General features: G+C 37.1%; 2 protein-coding genes across 2 annotated transcripts in view; one reads left to right on the top strand and one right to left on the bottom strand.

Moving 5' to 3' along the window:
• The window catches only part of Atg4c (autophagy related 4C cysteine peptidase), a 296253-nt gene that overhangs the window by 209749 nt on the left and 65491 nt on the right, over positions 1-21013 (bottom strand). The gene's annotated exons all lie outside the window — the stretch shown is intronic.
• Positions 1-21013, top strand: part of LOC127205340 (vomeronasal type-2 receptor 116-like) — a 36899-nt gene that overhangs the window by 10204 nt on the left and 5682 nt on the right. The window contains exons 2-5 of the mRNA XM_051164598.1: positions 3725-4016; positions 6775-7581; positions 11421-11648; positions 12877-13000. Of these exons, the coding sequence (XP_051020555.1) occupies positions 3725-4016; positions 6775-7581; positions 11421-11648; positions 12877-13000 (1451 nt within the window). The remainder of the gene's footprint in view (positions 1-3724; positions 4017-6774; positions 7582-11420; positions 11649-12876; positions 13001-21013) is intronic.

Here is a 21013-nt window from a genome sequence, read left to right as displayed (position 1 = left end):
GTACCATTAAGTTGCTTGTATGAGATGTTTCTCTTTATAAATACAATTAGTGCTAAGAACTCTCCTCTTAGCACTGCTTTTCTTGCATCCCCATAAGGTGTGTATGTTGTATACTCATTTTCATTGAATTTTAGGAAGTCCCTACTTTCTTGCTTTGTTTCTTCTCTGACCCAGTTGTCATTGAGTAAAGAGTTGTTCAGTTTTCACATTTTTTAGGCTTTTTTAAAATTTCTGTTGTGGTTGAGGTCCAGCTTTAGTCCATGGTGGTCTGATAGGATCCAAGGCATTATTTCAATCATCTAGTATCTGTTGAGGCTTCTTTTAGGACCTACTATATGGTCAATATTGGAGAAGGTTCTGTGAAGTGCTGAGAAAAAGGTATAATCTTTTGTGTTTGGGTAAAAAGTTCTGTAGATATCTGTTAGGTCCACTTGATTTATGACGTCCATTAATGTCATTATTTCTTTTTAGCTTCTGTTTTGTTGGCCTATCCTTTGCTGAGGAGGTAGTTGAAGTCTCCCATTATTAATGTGTGGAAATCAATGTGTGGTTTAAACGTTATTAATGTTTCTTTTACAAATGAGTGTATGCTTTTTTGGGGGGGGGCATAGATGTTCAGAATTGTGATGTCATCTAGGTTGAGTAATCCTTAGATGAGTATGTCCTTCCTCATCTCTTTTGATTAAGTTTAGTTAAAAGTATACTTTGTTAGGTATCAAATTGTTTATTCCAGCTTGCTTTTGTCAGTTTGCTTGGAAGACATTCTTCCAGCCCATGACTCTCAGGTAATGTCTATCTTCGTGGCTGAGGTATGTGTCTTTATTGGAGAGTAGAGACCAGTGATGTTGAGAAAGATTAATGACCAGTGACTGCTAGGTTCTTTTATTTTGATATTGGTTGTGGTACTGTGTTTATGTGTGTGTCTAGTATCTGTTTTGCTATAGTGAAGTTATCTGTTTCTTGTGCTTTCCCAGTTGTAGTCTCCTTGTGTTGGAGTTTCCCTCATAGTATCTCCTGTAGGGCTGTTTGTGGATAGTTACTGTTTAAATTAGTTTTTGTTGTGAGGTATATTGTTTTATCTATCTATGGTTATTGAAATTTTGCTTTACACTAGTATGGACTCTCATATGTGTTCTCTTAGAGTTTGCAAGACATCTGGCCAGGCCCTTCTGATTTTACAGTCTCTGCTGAAAAATATTTGACCATCTTAAAGTGACTCAGAATGTTTACTCTAATTATATACAATTCAGCAAGACTACAGACTTCCAGCCTGGTTAATTTTGGTACCTTGTATTTTTATTTATTTTGAGAGCTATTATAATAGATTTTAATTAAAATATCTTTATTGCTAGTCTCTGCATTGTTACTTTACTCTTTTTATTATGTCACACTGGTCCTAAATGTTGTGATTTTCATTTCATCCTGGTAAATACAATTGAATCTGTTTGTTTGTTTGTTCTGAGACAAGGTTTCTCTGTGTAGTCTTGGCTGTCCTAGACACACTTTGTAGACCAGGCTAGCCTTGAACTCACAGTGATCCACCTGTTTCTACATCCCGAGTGCTGGGATTGAAGGCATGCAACACCATGCATGCCTACGGTTGAACCCTTAATTATTCGTTTTAATTATGATATATACTAAGTGTTTTGCTGCACTTTCATTTTATGTGAAACTTCTAGAGAAATCCACTAATTTCAACATAAACATACCCCATTGCATGCAATCTGTAAATCTCAGTAGCATTCCTGAAAAGGAGTATAGAGAAAGGAATAAATCAGAATTTTCTTTGAGGCAACATGTGTGTCAGATAAGTAGCAGACCAGTAACAATAAAAAAGAAAAAAATAGTTGAAAAAGAAGTAGGGAAACACAAAGAATCAGAGATGCAAACATTTATTGAAGCAAGCAAGCAAACAAACAAAGTAACACATACTCAAAACAAGAACAAAGCAAAACCCAAAAGAAATAAAAACAAATATATGTGACTAAAAGGACAGAATTCTGCAGAAAAATTATATCTAGAGATGCTCTGTCTCTTTTCTTTTCAAGTATTTTTAATGTAGATTTAACATATTTTTTTAATGTTAGAATTTTATTTTTACTTATTTATTTTTTTATTAATTTATTCTTATTACATCTCAATGGTTATCCCATCCCTTGTATCCTCCCATTCTTCCCTCCCTCCCATTTTCCCCTTATTCCCCTCCCCTATGACTGTTCCTGAGGGGGATTACCTCCCCCTGTATATGTTCATAGGTTATCAAGTCTCTTCTTAGTAACCTGCTGTCCTTCCTCTGAGTGCCACCAGGTCTTCCCCTCCAAGCCATACCACCCTGAATGCACCTGATCTCATCAGATTTAACATTATTCTATAGCACCTTGCAAAATATAAAGATAATATTGCTTTTCTATGAAACCCTACAATATTTTAATATTGAGTATTTCTATATCCAACTGAAGAATGGTTTACTAAATATAACCTTAAAGAAACTGTTTTGTGAACAGCACATTTTGACAGTAAAACAAAATGCCATTCCTTTGAGTGGGGGGCTTTTGGCATAATAAAAAGTGTAACTTTTTTCCCCTCACCATCTTATTATTAAACAGATCAAAAATTGAGTAATAACATAAAATGTTCTAGAAGCATGTGTGAGGACATGGATTTATATCTCCCAGAAAGCATGCATGTACTCTTGTTATCTAATTATTATATGGAGGAGAGAGACAGGGAGAGATGACTCCTTACAAATTTGCTGGCCAGAGTGCCAGGCTTATGCACTGAAAACAATAAAGAAAATGTGGTGTCAGTTGTTGTGCTATTCTCTTCTTTTTCACAGCACTGAAGAAGGGGATGCAGAAATAATCTTAGTAATTTCAAGTCTAGATTGGTTGCAAAGTGTTGACTACATGGTCAAACTCTGTCTAAATCAATCAAATGAGTCAGTCAGTCAGTCAGTCGATATTTAATTCAACTGCTCAAGAGACACTTTGTGAAATAAAATAATGTGGACAGCTTGGACTGACCCTGGATGTCCTTCTCTGTCTTGCACTCTTAGGTATTGACCTTCATGTACTTGTGTATGCACAGACTCACATACACAGAATCAATTCACACAGCTCACAAATATATTTAAAGAAAAATAAATTTGGATAGGGTTCACATGAATTAATTCCACAAATGAAGAATCAGAGACAGGAATATTGTCATGAATTCAAGACCAGAACACTCTACATAATATATTCTAGGACACACTATTCAAAAACAAATCATATAAATGACAACTGTGGATATATATTATTTGAATTAACTTTGTGCTATTTTTAAATAGGAGATTGTTGCATAAAACAAGGTGATTGGATAAAGATAAACTGATTTTTTTTTTATAATGGTAGAGGCTGAAGGTCCAAGATCCAGACATCAAAGTTCTAATGTTTTGTCAGACTCTAATTTTTTATTCATGGACAGATTTTTGCACATAAAAAATAAAGCAATTTAATAATTAACTAAAGTCCCAGAGCTCATAAATAATGAGTGCTAATACTGTAGAATTTTACTTAATCCTATTTAATTATGTGTCCTTCTAATTCTAGCCATTCAGGAAAAGATATTAAAAACTGGATTTTATAAAAAATATTGGCATTTGAATTAGAAAAGCCATTGCACTAAATAGGAAGGTTCTATGGTCTATGTCTTTAAACTGTGTAATTTTATGAAATCTGTGCAGGTATAATTTTAAGAACTACCAGGTGTTTCTGGCCCTGATATTTGCCATTGAGGAGATCAACAGGAACCCCTATCTTCTACCCAACACAACACTGGGCTTTGATCTTTATACTAGTTTATATTATGAAGTAAATAGTTTTAATTGTGTCATGTTCTGGTTGACACGGTTGATCATACCCATGGTTAATTACAACTGTGGAAAGAAGAAAACATCACTTGCTGCATTCACAGGAACACCAATGGCAACATCTTCCCATATTGTTACACTGCTACAACTCTACCACATACCTCAGGTGGGTGAGATGCCAATGTCTGTCTTTGCTCTGGCAAGTCCAGGGTTGGGTTTCTGGTACTGGATGCAGAATCTCCATTCACTTTATCTCAGGCAACTAATGAGGATTTAAAGAAGAACGATGGGAGGGAGCCCAGGGACTAGGCTGTACTTCAGCTAAGGAGGAGAACTCAAACTGACCACAAGTTTCCTACATCCAGGGCTATAAATGTAGATTCTAGCAAAAAACTGAGAGGGCCATGAAAGGAGGCTCCTTGTTCTGTAGATAGGCTGTTTTGTGGAGATCTCTGGTAAGCTAAAGTATGCCTGTTTGTTCAAGAGGGCTGTTGGGGAGCCCTGATTCTATTCATTCATTTATGAATCAACAGGGAAATAGACATCACACACACAGACACACACACACACACACACACACACAAACACACATCACACATTCAAGAGAAAATGTGGATGAAGTTAAACATCTTAATTTCGATTCCAGTTATTGTTGGTCACCATATTTATACTTCTAAGAAACTAAATTGCCTCATTGTAAAAAAGGCAATTAATCACCAAAAAACCAAAACAAAACAAAAAACAAAAAACAAACAAACAAAAAAACAAAAACAAAAACCAGATAAATGCTAAAAATACAATAGGTTACATGTTTTAAAAATAAAAATTTATTCTCTATGTGTCCATTACATAATCTCACAGTGAGTTCAGAACCACAAAGTTTGAAAAGGAATAAAGCTTAACAAGGTCTAAAAGTTACAAGGAATATATGTCTTTTCCATTAGGACTGACCTGGCCACACATTTTCTAGTTATCTCTTAGTTTATAGTAAATTCAGGACAATAATTTTATCTTTCTTTCATTCTAAGAAACAAAGTAAATTTAAAATGACAGCATATAATACCATAAGGTGACAAGGCATAAGGAATTTTAACAGAACAGTTTGTACATTTAGACATTAGGTTTTATACTTAATTTAGACATGCTCAGGTAGTGCCATCATATTTTGGGTTCATTGAAAGCTTAAACCTACTTGCTCATATTTATTGTGTATACCAAGATACATGGTGCCATCTGGAGTGAAAGCTTATCTGAGGCCACAGTTCTGCTTCAAGGCTGTTTCCCTGGTGAGGCATCTGGAGGTCCTCAAAGATATTTATTGACGCTATTGTTTTAGAAGATCTAAAACAATTTAACTTTTAAAATTGTTTGAATCAAATCAGGAATTCAATTATCAGGAATTAGTTCATCTGAACAGCAGTGATCTTTCAGTAAGATAGTGTACTCAGTTTGTTCAGACAGAGCTTGTCAGTACCCAGGAAGGAAAGATGCAGCAGTGCACAACTGACAGACTTGTCAGACATTGGAAGCAATTCTGGGGTGCATCAAGGTACAGACTTGCAGAATACCGGATCCGTTCCAGAGAGTTCTCATGCCTACTGAACATCAACGAATGGCTGTTGACATCACATCTGAGGCTGAGAGGATTTTTGAGGTGCATCATGGTACTGACCTAGCAAATTGGTAGATCCTTTCCAGAAAGCTCATATGCCTATTTAACTCATTTAACAGAATGACTCAGAAGCTGGAAGCAATTCTTTGGGTGCATCACGGTATAGACCATGCAAAACACCAGGTCACCTCCTGGAAAGCTCACATGCCGAACTATCTCCTTTAAGAGAATGGCTCTTGCAAGTGACATGTGGGACCAAGAATCAAGCTTCCTATGGTGACGTTATAGATGTCTCAAAATGTAAAATAGGTACCCTTGAATCAATCATGTTGTTGCAGGCTCTTTGCTTACAATGTGAACCCCAAGATTGTGTACTGGAAAAACCTGCTCTTAGTGTAGTGTCACTCACCCCTCTCACACATTCTTTAATCCAAGAGTTTTCTGTAAACAAGATTAAATAATGTCAATGACAGGTCAGGAGGCAGAGCTAGCAACCAGTTGGCAGAGAATAAACACAGGGGGTGGGAGAAGCTTAGAGAATAGGTCAGGATAAAATATGCTAAACTCTTACAAGGAAGACAGGACTCAGGGAATCAGTGCACAAAGAGATGGCGGGGGGGGGGGGTAGCAGTTTTACCTGGAGCTTTTACAAATGGGTTGAAAAGAGGACAAGAGAGAAAAGGTGAAGATAGAAGGAGCCAGAGCGTAAGAAGCATGAAGATTACAATATATTGCTAAAGTCAGTTTGAGGCCAAGCAGAGCAATTCAGTTAGAGGCAGAGAGAGTAGCTGGATTGAATCAGTCATCCTAGAAAGGAGTTTGAACCAGAACACCTGAATGAATTCAGAAACAGCCAGAAAGAATTCAGAATGAACAAGAAACAGTGAGCTTGTTCAGCAGTAAGTCTCAGAGGCTGAAATCATTCTAGGCCTAATTAAGATTGTATGAAGTCTAAAAGCTTTACAGACTCGGCCTAGGTTACTAGGCCTACAATTACTTCAGGTGAAAAAAATACTCTGATGTCAGGTATGAAAGAAAGTATAAGGACACTTGATATATCCACATTTCCAATACTTGAAAGTGAAAGGAAGGAGAGGTGGATGAGACCTTCTAGATTATTTAAACTGGAGACTTGTCTGCAACTTTTATAGAAAACATTGTAATGGGTTTGTATTTAAAAAAATAGCAAAAAAAAAAAAAAAAAAGCAATCCCATTCTTGTCATGACTGTTTCCATCTGTTCATTCAGATGGAAAAGCTTGTATTTGATGCCAGTGTTCTTTCTCTGGTTTCCCATTGTGTTTTCTCTTCAGCTCACTTTTGGGCCTTTTGATTCTACCTTGAATGACCAAGGTCAGTTTACTTCTCTCTATCAGATGGCTCCCAAGGACACGTATCTCTCACATGCCATAGTCTCTTTGCTGCTTCATTTCAGCTGGTCCTGGGTTGGTCTGATCCTCCCAGACGACCACCAAGGGACTCAGATTCTGTCAGAATTGGGAGAGAATATGGACAATGGTAGCATCTGTATTGAGTTTGTGAATATTATCCCTGCCACTTCATATATAGACTCCAATAACTTGGAGGAAAATCTAAAGATCATTCTGAAATCATCAGCAAATGTGATAGTTATTTATGGGAACATTGTTTCTTCACAAGGTTTAATGTTTCACATTGCAAAACTCTTAGTGACATGGAAAGTCTGGGTCTTGAACTTTCCATGGGATGTTGACAACCATTATGATTATTTCATGGTAGGGTCACTTCATGGGAGTCTCATATTTTCACACCACCATGAAGAGATGGTTGGATTTACCAATTTTCTTCACACACTTACTCCCTACAAATACCCAGAAGACACTTTTCTTCCTAAGTTTTGGGCTTTATTCTTCAACTGCTCTTTTTATGGGTTTCGTTGTCAAATTTTGGAGAACTGCCAACCAAATGCCTCTTTGGAGTTACTGCCCAGACATATTTTTGACACAGCCATGAGTGAAGAGAGTTATAATATATACAATGCAGTATATGCTGTGGCCTACAGTCTGCATGAGATGAGTCTTCAACGAATACAGATACAGCAGTATGCTAATAGAGAAGAAATGGTATTCTCCCACTGGCAGGTAATATCCCCTCCTGTGTGTTGTAATATCAGCATTATGACTTTTTTATTATTTTCTATGACACTCCAACTGGGCAGCATAAGTTTTAGATCATAAGCATACTTGATTCCCTGTCTGGAGGTCAATGCAAAACCTAAATGTCCTTTATAAAAGGCATGGCAAGAATAGGGAAAAATCAACATTAAATCAACACTAAATTCATATAACAAGTTGCCTCACAGTTCTCTTCAAAATCTCTTTAGTGTGAAAAGTTGAGATTTTTCATATATGTTTACAAATACCTAGGTCATACAGTTAGACTCTTCTCTTACCAGCTCATAACTTAAAATAATCTATATACTAATCTACATTCTGCCACATGGCTGGTTACCTCTGCTCAGGTACCATACATCTCTCCTCCTCACATCTTCACCAAAAGAATCTCTCACACCAGGATATCTCAGAATACTTTCTGACAATGTCCCACCTTCTAGTCTATACTTTCCTATAGTCCATAGTTTTTTTATCTACAAGTGTTGCATCCATACAATACATGAGATCTTCTCTCTACATTACCTTCTTTAAATCCAATAAAAGTCTGGTTTTCTTCTAATAATGAACTATATACAATAAGAACAACTATGAGAAAATCAGGTAGGATTTACAATCGCAGTGTCAAGTCCATATGTATTTGGAGAAAGTGCTCTACTATCTATTCTATCTTGGCAAGTTTTATATCGAAATCAGTTTTTATTATAGCTTTTATTTAACAACCTAAAATTTTTGACCTAAAATTTTCTTCTCAAATCCTAAACAATTTAAGCTTAATTCGAAGTCCGTAACTGTCAAGTCTTCAACCCCATCAAGGCTTGAGAAGAAAATATTACCTTAGTATGTAAGAAGTATAAGGAAGCAGTTTACATATAGAGAATTGTCAGACAGCTGACTGCCTTGGTAGTCACCCAGAATTTATGTATAATGTTGAAACACCATCTACAGCCTTCTTGCCCAGAATATCTGACAGACATATTTGTGAAGCAGGAATTAGGAAGGACTTGCTTACCCTGTCTTGACAGTGTTTAGCAGTTGACTTTGCCTGTGTCCAAGTTCTGCCCATTGGCTGCTGATGGAGTAAGGACATTTCTTAGCTCAGTTGCAACTTGCCATTTTTAAAGCAAACTCTTAAGGGCGATTCTTCAATATTTATCATCTTCTTTCATGTCAAAATGAGTGCTGCCAGGAAGTGACATGTCTCATTATCAGAAAAGTCTTAAAATAATAAAACATTTTAAAATGCAATTTATGGCTGGTCTCTGAGGCCTTTGAAGACCACCTATATATTTGTACACATTTATATAATGCTTACAAATTACTTATCTTTCTATAGTATATGTGAACAGACAATTTTTTCCTAGCTATTTACTATGTGTTTAACCTAGGATATATATTTATGTGATAAGCCAGACTAGTATCTGACACGACCATGAATTTGATTGACAATTAACTTGCATTACCTAATTATCCTAAACAGTTTGTAATAGCAGCTTTTAAAAGGAGTGGAAGTAAACCTTCTCTTTATAAATGAATTGTATAGGTCCAATATGTTATACAAAAATTGAAACATATAAAAAAAATTGAAACATATAAACATATGTGTATCAAAATAACTTTAAATTTTTATCAATATACAATAATCTATACCAAAGTATCAAAAGTAACCTTAATTCTGTATCAAGGTACAAAATTCCATATTATTATAAACAAAAATAACCTTACTTTCATATCAACATACAAAATATTAGAGCAGTGTTAGATTATTGCTTTGTAAAATGATTTTTGGTTTAAGAGCAGAGTCAATAATTTACCTTTTTTTTCTCTTAATCCTATTATTTCTAACCTCCCCACCCCCCCATTTCTTCTGAATACCTTATCCAATACCTAATGAAAGAAAGGATGGAGAAAAGGGAAGGAAAGAGAAATCCGTGAGTCTGTTTCTATACCCTGTCTTTTCCCTAATCAAGACCATTAACAACTTGTAACCAGCCCCCTTTTAATGATAAGCATCCATCAGCACTAAAACACAAGTTTAAATGTTTAGTTTAGTTTTGCTTTTTTGAGCTGGTTGACTGAGTTTGGATTTTTTCGGTGTCTTCCTGTGTATGCACTTGGCTCCTGCTTCCTGTGCTGTGCAGCGCAGTGCTGTGCTGTGCTGCGCTGTGTTGTGCTGCCCTGTGCTGTGCTGTGTCGCGTTGCCCTATGCTGTGCTGTGCTGCTGCCCTGCCCTGCGCTGTGCTGCCCTGTGCTGTGCTGCGCTGTGTTGTGCTGTGCTATGCTATGCTGTGCTGTGCTGCCCTGTACTGTGCTGTGCTGCGCTGCCCTATGCTGTGCTGTGCTGTGCTGCTGCGCTGAGCTGTGCTGTGCTGTGCTGTGCTGTCCTGTGCTTGGTCATGCACAGCTGTCCTTCTTTGACACAGAGGTCAAGCCTTAAAGGGCTAAGCCTCCTGCCATGACCTACCAGACAGGAAAGGGTGGCCCTGCAATGTTGGCTTCTCGATGGTATCCCTGCTTCCGCGTTGGCTACTCCAGATAATGTGGACACTGCTGGGAGTGACTGGACTTACTGGAGAGATGGCTGCACAGCTCTGACCACCACCCACTGAGCCATGTGCTCACAGATCGCTTCCTCAGGTGGCAGCTTTTTAAAGATGGATAACCAGGAGCTTTGTTTAAAAAGACTGAATTCCCCTCTACCTCTCTGCAATTTCCTGTTCTTTTCCAGCCTTTTAGTTAGAAAAATCTTGTTTCCAGCTGCTTTTTTCTGGACCTATTTGTGCCATTATTTTCAGAAGCTTTTTGTCTTCAGGCTTCTTTTCTTTAAAAAACATAGCTTTAAAGCTTATTTTTGAGGGGTGAGGTTTCTCTCTCTGTCCCGGACTTTTAACAAGTTAGTTTGGATTTTATGCTCCATGAACGGTATGTCATTATGTTGTAGGGTTTTTTTTTCCCTCCAGGGCCCATGCTGTGGGAATAACCACTCAAACTCAACATGTATTTACAAATTCCTAAACCATAGCTAGGCTCTTCTCTTACTAGCTCATAACTTAAAATAATCTATTTATACTAATCTACATTCTGCCACATGTCTGCTTACCTCTGCTCAGGTATCATGCACCTGTCCTCACATCTTCACCAATGAATCTCTCACACCTGGATATCCCAGAATCCTTTCTGGCTGCCAGATGTCCACCTTCGATTCTATCTTTTTCTATTTGCCCAGTGTATTTTTAGTGACAGGTGTTGAATTGTATAAAACCCAAGATATTCTTTCTACATTTAGGACTTTTCTAAAAACAACCCAGAAATAATTTTCTCAGGAAAAGACATAACATGTATCATAATGCAGAAAGTCCTCAAGAATGCAACATGCAGAGGGTAAAACTTGAAAAACACACAACAGCAGTGCTCACAACATTGGGCTCAGCTTTGTGAACATGGTGAGGAGTGGATTAAGTAAATAGAATGAGCTAATTGCCCAGGAAGCTATAATATAAATTCAGGTTTTTTGGAAGTGTTACAGGAGGAGGAAGGGAAAGAGAAAGGATAGAGAGGTAGGGAAAAGGGGGGACCTGGAACCAAACTGACTGATTTATATAGTGAATCTCTGAGAGAGGGGAAGCCCTGCCCATATGTTGAGGCCTGGCCCAGCAGCAGGATCTAACAGTGACAAACAGCTTGCTGGCTTCATGATTTTCATCATTTCCAGTGGATATGGCTGTGCCAACTGAGATTCTTTATATGACATAAGAAAATGCTTTTACTATCTCAGATGAACTTCAACATATGTTCCTCATCTCTTCTAGCTCCTCCCTTTCCTCAAGAACATCCTACTGAAAAATTACGTGAGAGGTCACATCGTAATGGATGGGAGAAGAGACTTAGATTCAGAGTATGACATTTTCAATATTTGGAATTTTCCAAAGGGCCTGGGATTAAAGGTCAAAGTAGGAACCTTTTCTCCAAATGCTTCCCAGGGTCAGCAGCTCTCTTTATCTGAGCAGAGGATACAATGGCCAATGCAATTTACAACGGTGGGTTGTGACATATTTCACTGCTTTGACCTTTCATAAAAGTGAAAATAATTCTCAGGAAAATAATCCTTGGATATTCATTTCATACCAATCAATATACAACCACCCATAAGAAACTACTCATAGGATACCCAACATCAACTAATTTCTCATTCCTGACTCTGATCAATGGAAAAGTTTTTCCTAAGTTTTATTAATGCTTATACAGTTCTTATGAATAGAGTGTCTGTTAGACTTATGCCACTGCCTCAAAACACTGATAAGAAGCTTATTTTTGTCAGCCAGATGAATAAATTTTAGTGAAGGGTAAAATGACATTTTTGTTTTGTCAGCTTTTAAAAGGTGGGATATCATGACACGTGTGTTTTGCTACAACAGATAAATAGTCAACAAAAGGGAGATCTGGTGGCACTCAGAGGAAGGACAGCAGGTTGCCAAGAAGAGACTTGATACCCTATGAGCATATACAGGGGGAGGTAATCCTCCTCAGGAACAGTCATAGGGGAGGGGAATAAGGGGAAAATGGGAGGGAGGGGAGAATGGGAGGATACAAGGGATGGGATAAACATTGAGATGTAACAAGAATAAATTAATAAAAAAAATTTTTTAAAAGTCAACAAAAGCAAGTAAAGGAAATACAGGCTTGATTTAGATGACACTGTGAGCATGTATTTATATCTTAGTGCAGGGAGAATGTTTTAGGAGTCAGAGGAGGTGATTACATCACCATCAGAGACCTGAACCACAGACCAAAGAATATGGCTGCTCCCCTTCGATCTCCTTTTCATTCTGTCTGTCACAGTAGACAGTAAAACACTGATGACCATTTTGTGGTGGCTCTTTCCACCTCAAGTAAATATCTCATAAAACTCCTCACAGATGCATAAGATTTGTTTCCATGATGAACCCAAACAATGCAAAGTTGTCAATCAACATTGCCAGCCATATAGAATATAAACGTCCCCACTAGTAGCCAGTAAGTATAGCGATAGGTCCATCAACAATCATACTGTGACTTTCTAAAACACTACTTCATTGTATTGGACCAAGATTTAAGCTTGTGGCCTGTGCAGACTCAAAGTTGCTGCCAACATTAATGACACCAAAACACATTGCCTTCATTTGTCAGTTTAAGCATTTGCAAATGAACTGTTTGGTGATACTCAGAAATTCTCAATTTACTCTACATATTCACAGAGCATTTTCTAATAGCTGTTATTTCTCTCAGATCCCTCAGTCTGTGTGCAGTGAGAGCTGTAGGCCTGGATTCAGGAAAGCTGCCCAGGAAGGCAAGGCTGCCTGCTGCTTTGACTGCACTCCTTGTGCAGACAATGAGATTTCCAATGAGACAGGTAAATTCTGGTTTACAGAGAACTTTCACACTTGTCCACAGGAGCCTGCAATACATAAGCAAAACGAAAGGGGCTGGAGAGAAGTAAGAGATAAACTTTTGTTCCTTGACTATAAAATTTGAGCATTGCTGTTACTTTTCTTTCCTTTGGAGAGACACAGCTTAGACATTGAAATCATCCTTGACTTACATTGCAGTTCCATTGCAGACACTGTTCCCTCAGGTGACCTATTTTGCACTAAAATTAGCAGTCTGCTTCATTTCAGCAAGAACACAGTATTTATTACAACATTCCTCTATGTTTTAAAACTATGCTCAGTCACATGTAATATCCTTTTAAAGCTTGGATTTCTCACATTCTCTTTCTGATTATTCCCAGTACAGGTTTATATTTTTTACACAGTAGGTGACTGAAGAGTTGTATTTATTTCACTACTACATATAATTTATTGTATCATGACTAAGTTTCATTTGTTTAACTGAAGATAGATTTCATGTAGTATATTCTTTTTTAATCTGTCTCCCTTTTATTAAACATAGACTTTTCTCTCATACAACATAATCTGAATATATTTTCCCCTCCATACACTTCTCCCAGTTCCTTCCCATCTCTCTCTCTCTCTTTTTTTTTAATCAGACAGGCACTCCTTATCTGTCTCTCAGAAAAGAATAGGCTTTTACATTTTCTATTATAGTTTATCCAGATTACATCCTGATTGTTATGCCCTCTCTCTCATCTTCCCATTCTGACTCTCGCTCCCTCTTCTCTCCTCTTCCCTCCCGTAGACTCCTGACAGAGGGGACCTCTTTCCCCACTATATGACCACAGCCTATCAGTTCTCATCAGATAGCTTGCTTGCTCTGCCTCTGTGTGCCTGCAATGCCTTCCCACCTAGGGGAAGTGATCAAATCGGGGGCAACAGAGTTCATCTCTGAGGCAGTCCCTGCTCTCCCTACAATGAGCTGTGCATTGGCTAGATCTGAACAGGAGGTCTAAGCTCACTGTAATGCATTGTCCTTGTTTGGTGCATCAGTTTGTATCAGTTCCCTGGGTCCAAATATGCCATCTTTGATGGTCTCTTTGTGGGGTCCTTGAACCCTCTTGGTCCTTTCATCCACTCATTCTTCAATACCACCCAGAGTCCAGAAGTGAGTCCTAGCATCTGTCCTGATCCCCCCGCTGGATAGAGTTTCTCAGAGGACATCTATGTTGGGCAGATATCCACCTATACTGAGTATATAGAAATATAACATAACAAAATAAAATGTAATAAGTTAAAAACAAAACCATCATATTGAAGTTGCAGAAGAGAAGACAACAGAAAAATAAAATCCCAAGTGACTGCACAAGAATCAGAGACTCATTTGCTTACACATTCAGGAGTCCCATAAAAGTACTAAACAGAAAGATATAGTATATACGCAGGGACCTAGTCCAGGCCTGTGTTGGCCTTGTGATTCCTGCTTTAGTTTCTGTGTGTTCACAAAAGAGCTACTTGGCTGTTTTTAGACAGTCATGTTCTTCTGGTGTCCTCTGTCCCTCTATCTCCCCTACTCCTTCTGCTTCATCTTTTATTAGATTCCCTAGTCCTGAGAGGAGTGAATAGATAAAGACCTCTTACATTAGCTGTGTGTTCCAAGGTCCGCCTCCCTCTCTCTCTCCCTCCCTCCCTCCCCCCTCTGCACCCCCCTCCAATATCTGGATGTGGGTCTCTGTGTTTGCTACTGTCTTCTGCAGGAGGAAGGAGGAACCACTGTGATGATGGATGAATAAGACTCTGATTTATGAGTATGTTGGAATATGATTAAGAGTCATTTTTGAGACCAGTAATTTTACTTTTATTCAACATCTCTGGGCTGTCTAGTTTCTGGTTGTTGGTTGTTCAAGTAGTGTCAGGAATGGGTTCATCTCATGGAGCAGACCTTGCATTAAGTCAGACACTGATTGGTTACCACCTCAAGATTTGTGCCACCTTTACCTTAGCATATGCTACAGGCAGGACTAAATGTACATCCAACGTTTGTGGTTGGGTTGGTGTTGATTCTTCTCTTTTGGCAGCCTATAGAGTACCTTTCTGTGTCACTGACAGTGGAATGAGTTGTGTTGTGTTGTCTTCAACAGTGGGGGCTTGCCGGCAGTTTTTTTAGATCCACCTATTGTCTTGGCAAGAACCTGGGTTTTGAAGAATTTTCATGGCACCTTTATATCCAACAAATCAAATTCTTAACAAGAGATGGATAATTGAGATTATCTCTCCCTCATTATATGAAGTCTTTGTTATGATCACCTTCATATATTATAGGAAGTTTCCATTGCATTAGGTTTTGACATTGTCCCTCATTTCTACCTTTCCTTGTTCTCATGCCCTCCCTCAATCCCATCTCACCTCCCATTTCCTATCTATCCCTCCTATTTTCATACTCATTGGATCAAGTCCCCCCATAAAACATATTCTATTTCCTCCTCCTTCCGACATTCATGCGATCACCTTCCCTATTCCCTTCATGTACTCCCAAACACTCTGTGTCTATAGAGTGTAGGTTCTAATACACAGGTAAGAACATACATACCATATTTATTTTTCTGGGTCTGGCTTACCTCACTCAGATAATCTTTTCTATTTTCATCCTTTTTTCCTGAAAATTTCATGTCATTTTGAACACCAATACTCCTTTATGTAAATGCATTATATATATTTTTTTTTGTTCATTCTTCTGTTGAGGCACATAGATGTTATTTCTAATTTCTGGGTTTTGTCAAGAGAGCAATAATGAACATGGTCAACTAAGTGTCCCTATGGTAGGATGAAGCACCATTTGGTTATATTCCCAAAGGCAGTAAAGCTGGACCTTGAGGTATGTTGATTCTCATCTTTCTGAGGAGATGGCATACTGATTTCCATAGTGGCTGTACAAGTTCTCACTCTCACCAGAAAAGGAGTTGGGTTCCTGTTGCTCCATATCCACGTCAGCAGGAGCGGCCACTTGTACTGTTATTCTTAGATATTCTCACAAGTGCAAGAAGGAATGTGTAATTTTCATTGATTACATAAATTCTTATTGTGGTTTCCCATCCCCAAATGTAGGGCTCTTTCTACTTTTCCACTCAGCAAAATCAATAGCCTTTCACTCTCTCTCATTAGAATACACATAGATATCTAAAAATAAGAATAAAATATGAAAATTTTAAAACAAAAAAAATCTAGAATAGGATAAAACAAACAAAATAAATAATTAAATAAGAAAAAGACTTAAGGAAATATTGTAGGAAACACATGCAGACATTGACACACTCACATTTGTACACTCAGAAACTGCATAAGAACAAAATAGCAAACCATAACATATACACAAAGATTTGTAAAGTTAAAATATTTTCCCATGACAAAGCACTGTGGAACAATAAATCCTCCCCAAATACCACTGAGTTAATTTTGCATTGCCCATATGCCATTAGCATGGGGCTGGCCCTTAAGCTATGTTTAATTACCCAGTAGAAATCCATATAAAAGAATACATTTTTCATTTGCTAGCAGTTATTTGGAGATAGCTTCCATGTTAAGGATGGGGCTTGTGTCTTCTTCCCTTTCAACACTAAGACCTCATCTGACTTACACATCTACAGTCCCTTTCCATGTTGCCAGGCTCTGAGCTCATAGGTGTGTAAGTTCTGCTTTGTAGAGAAGGCTTTCCTTCCTTGTTGTCTTCCTTCATCACTGGTTCTTACAATCTTTCTAAATCCTCTTCTGTTGTCTTTCTTAATCCCTGAGGCAAGGTATCTTTATAGAGATAGCTATTTCAGAATGGTTTCAAAGTCTGTCAGTCTCAGCATATTGTCCAGTTTTGTGTCTCTGTATCCCTATCTACTGTAGGAGGACACTTCCCTGATGAGAGGTGAGAAAAATATTGATCTGTGTGTATAGAAGATTGTCATTAGGAGTTGATTATTTTGCTATGTTTCTTTTGTACAACAGAAATATTTACTTGTTTCCTAAGTCTGTTGCCTATCTAATCTCAGGTGTTTGGCTACCCAGACAGTGTCAGGCATGGTTTATGTATCATGGAGTGGGCCTTAATTCCAGTAGATAGTGGGTCTCATGCTTTTGGCTACCCAGGCAGTGTTAGGCATTGTTTATGTGTCATGGAGTGGGGATTAATTCCAATTGATAGTGGGTTGGGTTTTCTTTCTACATATTTTGGGCAACCCATGCACCAGTGTGTCCAGCAAGCAACTCACCATAATAGATTGCAGTGTTTTTAGCTGTGGTGGTATTTTTTTCTCCTCTGGCAATGTGCAGTGTACTCCTTAGTACTACGTAAACTAGTACTACCATCAATAATGGTAAAGTCTCTAAGTAGGCACCATTTCAACTTTTCTATGTTCTGTGAGTTATGAGGTACGATCTTCAGCAATAGAGCCTACAGTCCATTTGTGGACAACAATAAATAGCTTTGCCAATATCCTGGTTTGTTGTGAGTTCTAACGAGACCCCTTTGGCCAACTGTTATTTGCAACTCATTTGACAGTGGAGCCTTCATTTTGTGGCTAGACATACCTAGTTGGAGGTTTGGATTTCTCATTATTTGGTGATTCCAGTTAACTTTTCTTTCATATCTTCATATATTTTGGTAACTTCTATTGTCCTGGTTCTCCATACAACCCCTCAAATTGACCTTACATTATATACCCATCTCCATATAAATTTCCTTATTCCCGTCTGCTCTCCCTTTGTCATTTGATCTTCCCATTCTAGTCTCCCTCCCATCACTTCATGTCTAACCTTAGCAGCTATATAGACTGAAGCCTTCTTGTCAATACTAACAGACAAATGCTTCATATAAATGAACACATAGCATATTTGTCTTTTGGAGTCTGGTTATCTCACTCAATTTTTTTTTAGCTCCAGTATTTTACATGGGAAATCCCACTACATGTTTTACTTTCATGATTCCCCTGATAAGATGGGTTTCTTTCTCATTGTCCTACTTCATTTGGATCTAAACAGTAAACCCAAGATCACGTGATTAGTCTCCACTACAAAGATGTTCAGAAATCTGTCCTATGATGTACATAAATTCTGCTTGGGAAATATGTAAAACATATATTCATCAAACCTTCCAGTATGAACAAAACTGTTTTCTGTAAATATTTTCATAACTATTAAATTGATTCTATAGTTGTGCCACTTCTGAAGTTACTATAATGAACCTGGTGAAGATTTTTCAAACCTTAAACTTTGTGGTAATAAAAATTAACTCATTGATACCAATGTGCCTATGACTTATAAAGAGTGTTAATATATCATTTGGCATATATGACATAGGTTAATGTAGAATCATGTCTGTGACAACTAGACAAAATTTCAACTATGTCTTGTCACAGCATTATTGAATCTACCTGTAAGTAATACATATCATATTTGTTTTTCTCATTCTGAATTATCTCACTCAGGATGATTATTTTCTAATTCCATCTATTTGCCTCAAAATTTCATGATGTCATTTTTTTCATCAGCTGAGTACTAGAGCTCCAGTGTAGAAGTGTTCCATATTTCTTTATTTGCTCACTTGTTGAGTGTCATCTAGCATGTTTCCAGTTTTCTGGCTATTATGAATAAAGCTAAAATAAACATGGTTGAGCAAGTATTCTTGTGATGGCATGGGGTGTCTTTTGAGTATATTCCCAAGAACTGTATAGCTAGTTCTTATCATGGATCAATTCAGAAGTTTCTGAGAAACTGCCAGATTGACTTCTGTAGTATCTGTACAAGCTTGCACTCCCACCAACAACGGAGAAGAGTTCTCCGTGTTACACATCCTTGTCAACAAGAGATGTCACTTGTATTGTTGACCTTAGCCATTCTGTTCTGTGTAGGGTGGAACCTCAAAGAAGTATTGTTGTGCCTTAGATGTCCCTGATGGAAAAATGTCTCACATTTCTTTAAGTTTTTCTCTGCCGTTATCTGTTTAGATATTTAAACCATTTTCAGCTGGGTTGGAGGGATTTGTATTTTATATCTAGTTTATTCTTGACATCAGTGCACAATCAGATGTGGAATTGATAAAAAAAATCATTCTGTAGGGATATTCTTTGTCTAAATGGCCAAGTTCTTTGACTTACAGAAAAAATTTCAGTTCAGTGAGGTCCCATTTATTAATTGTTCACCTTAGCACCTTTGCTAGCAGTGTTCTCTTCAGAAAGTCTTTGCCTATTCAAATGAATTTAAGGCTATTCCCCACTTTATCTTCCATCAATCTGTCTTCTTTATGCTGAGGTCTTTGGGAGTTGAGTTTTGTGCAAGGTGACGAGTATGGTACTATTTGCATTCTTCACCATGCAGAAGTCCAGTTTTTCCATCATAATTTGATGATGAGTCTTTTTTCCAGTATGAATTTTTCCAGTGTTTAATTTATAAAAATACATAAGGTGTCCATATGTGTTTTTATTTATGTCTGGGTTATTAATTCAATTATAATAAATTGAGCAAATTGTCTGTTTTTACATCAATAGCATCCATTTCATTGTTGTTGTTGTTAATATATCTCTGTAGTACAACTTGAAATCAGGGTGATACCTCTATTAGTAATTTTATTGTTCACGATTCTTTTTGGTATTTTTGGATGTTATATTTTTCCATATGAAGTTGATAATTATACTCTCACGTTCTGTAAAGAATTGTTTTAGGATTTTAAGGGGATTTCATTGACGCTTTAGATTGTTTCTGGTACTATGGCCATTTTACTATGTTAATCTTGTTCATCAATTAGCATGGAAGACTTTTCCTTCTTATATCTGCTTCAACTTCTTTCTTCAAAGACTTGAAGTTTTTTTTCATATAAAACTTTTATTTGCTTGGTTAGAGTTACACCAAAATATTAAATACTATCTTAGGTTTTGTAAAAGGAGTTGTTTCCCAGATTTTTGTCTCTGTCCATTTGGTACTTGTTTAGAGGAGGGCTATTGATTTTTTTCAGTTAATCCATGAATAAAAATGTTTTCTGTAAATATCCATGTCACTGAAAATGTTTTTCAGATGTAGGAATCCCATGTAAAAATATTAAGGTCAGTTATGTACAGTATCATAATGTTTGCGAATAAAAATACATTGCCTTCTTTTCAAATTTTTAGCTCTTTTACCTTTCAGTTGTCTTATCATTCTTGATAAACTTCAAGTGATATTCTGAATATATATGGAAAGATTTAAAAAAGAGTCTTGTTCCTGAGTTTAACGGAATTACTTTGATTTACTCAACATTTAATTTGAATTTTGTGCAAGGTAATGAGTATTGAAATATATGCATTCTGCTTGCAGAAATACAGATTTTCCAGCACCATTTGATGAGAATGCTGCATTGTTTCTAGTAAGTATTTTTTGAGTACTGACTGGAAAGTTTGAAGTTGGCTATAGGCTGGTTGTCTTTTGCCTTCATTATGTTTAAGTGTGTCCCTTGTCTCCCTAATCTCTCTGGGACTTTTTTCATGAAGGTATGTTGAATTTTATCAGAGGCCTTTTCTCTGTGTATTAAAATGATCATTTGTAGGTTTTTTTCTTTCAATTTGTTCATATGGTGGGTAGAATTTACTTTTTTTAAAATGTTGAACAATCCCTGAATCTCTGAGAAAGCCTAATTGATCATTGTGTATTAATCTGTTGCTGGAGTTGGTTTGCAATTCTTCTGTTGAATATTTTTGCATCTATGTTCATGTATAAAATTGGTCTGTGATTATTTTTCAATGTTGAGTCTTTATGTGGGTTCAGTATAAGTATAACTGTAGCCTCAGAAAATGAATTGGAAGTGTTACTTCTGTTTCCTCTTGTGGAATAATTTGAGAAGTATTGGTGTCAAATCTTTTGTCAAAATCTAGGAGAATTCTGTCCTAAAACCATCTCGCCCCACACTGTTTTTCTTTGAGATGATTTCATGATTACTTCTACTTTGTTATGGGATACTACTATATTTAAATCATACATATGATCTTGATTTAACTTTGGTAAGTAGTGCCTAATGACAA

The sequence above is a fragment of the Acomys russatus genome, chromosome 2 (genome assembly GCF_903995435.1).
Source record: "Acomys russatus chromosome 2, mAcoRus1.1, whole genome shotgun sequence".
Classification (NCBI taxonomy): Eukaryota; Metazoa; Chordata; class Mammalia; order Rodentia; family Muridae; genus Acomys; species Acomys russatus.
This window is presented reverse-complemented; position numbering and strand designations above follow the sequence as displayed.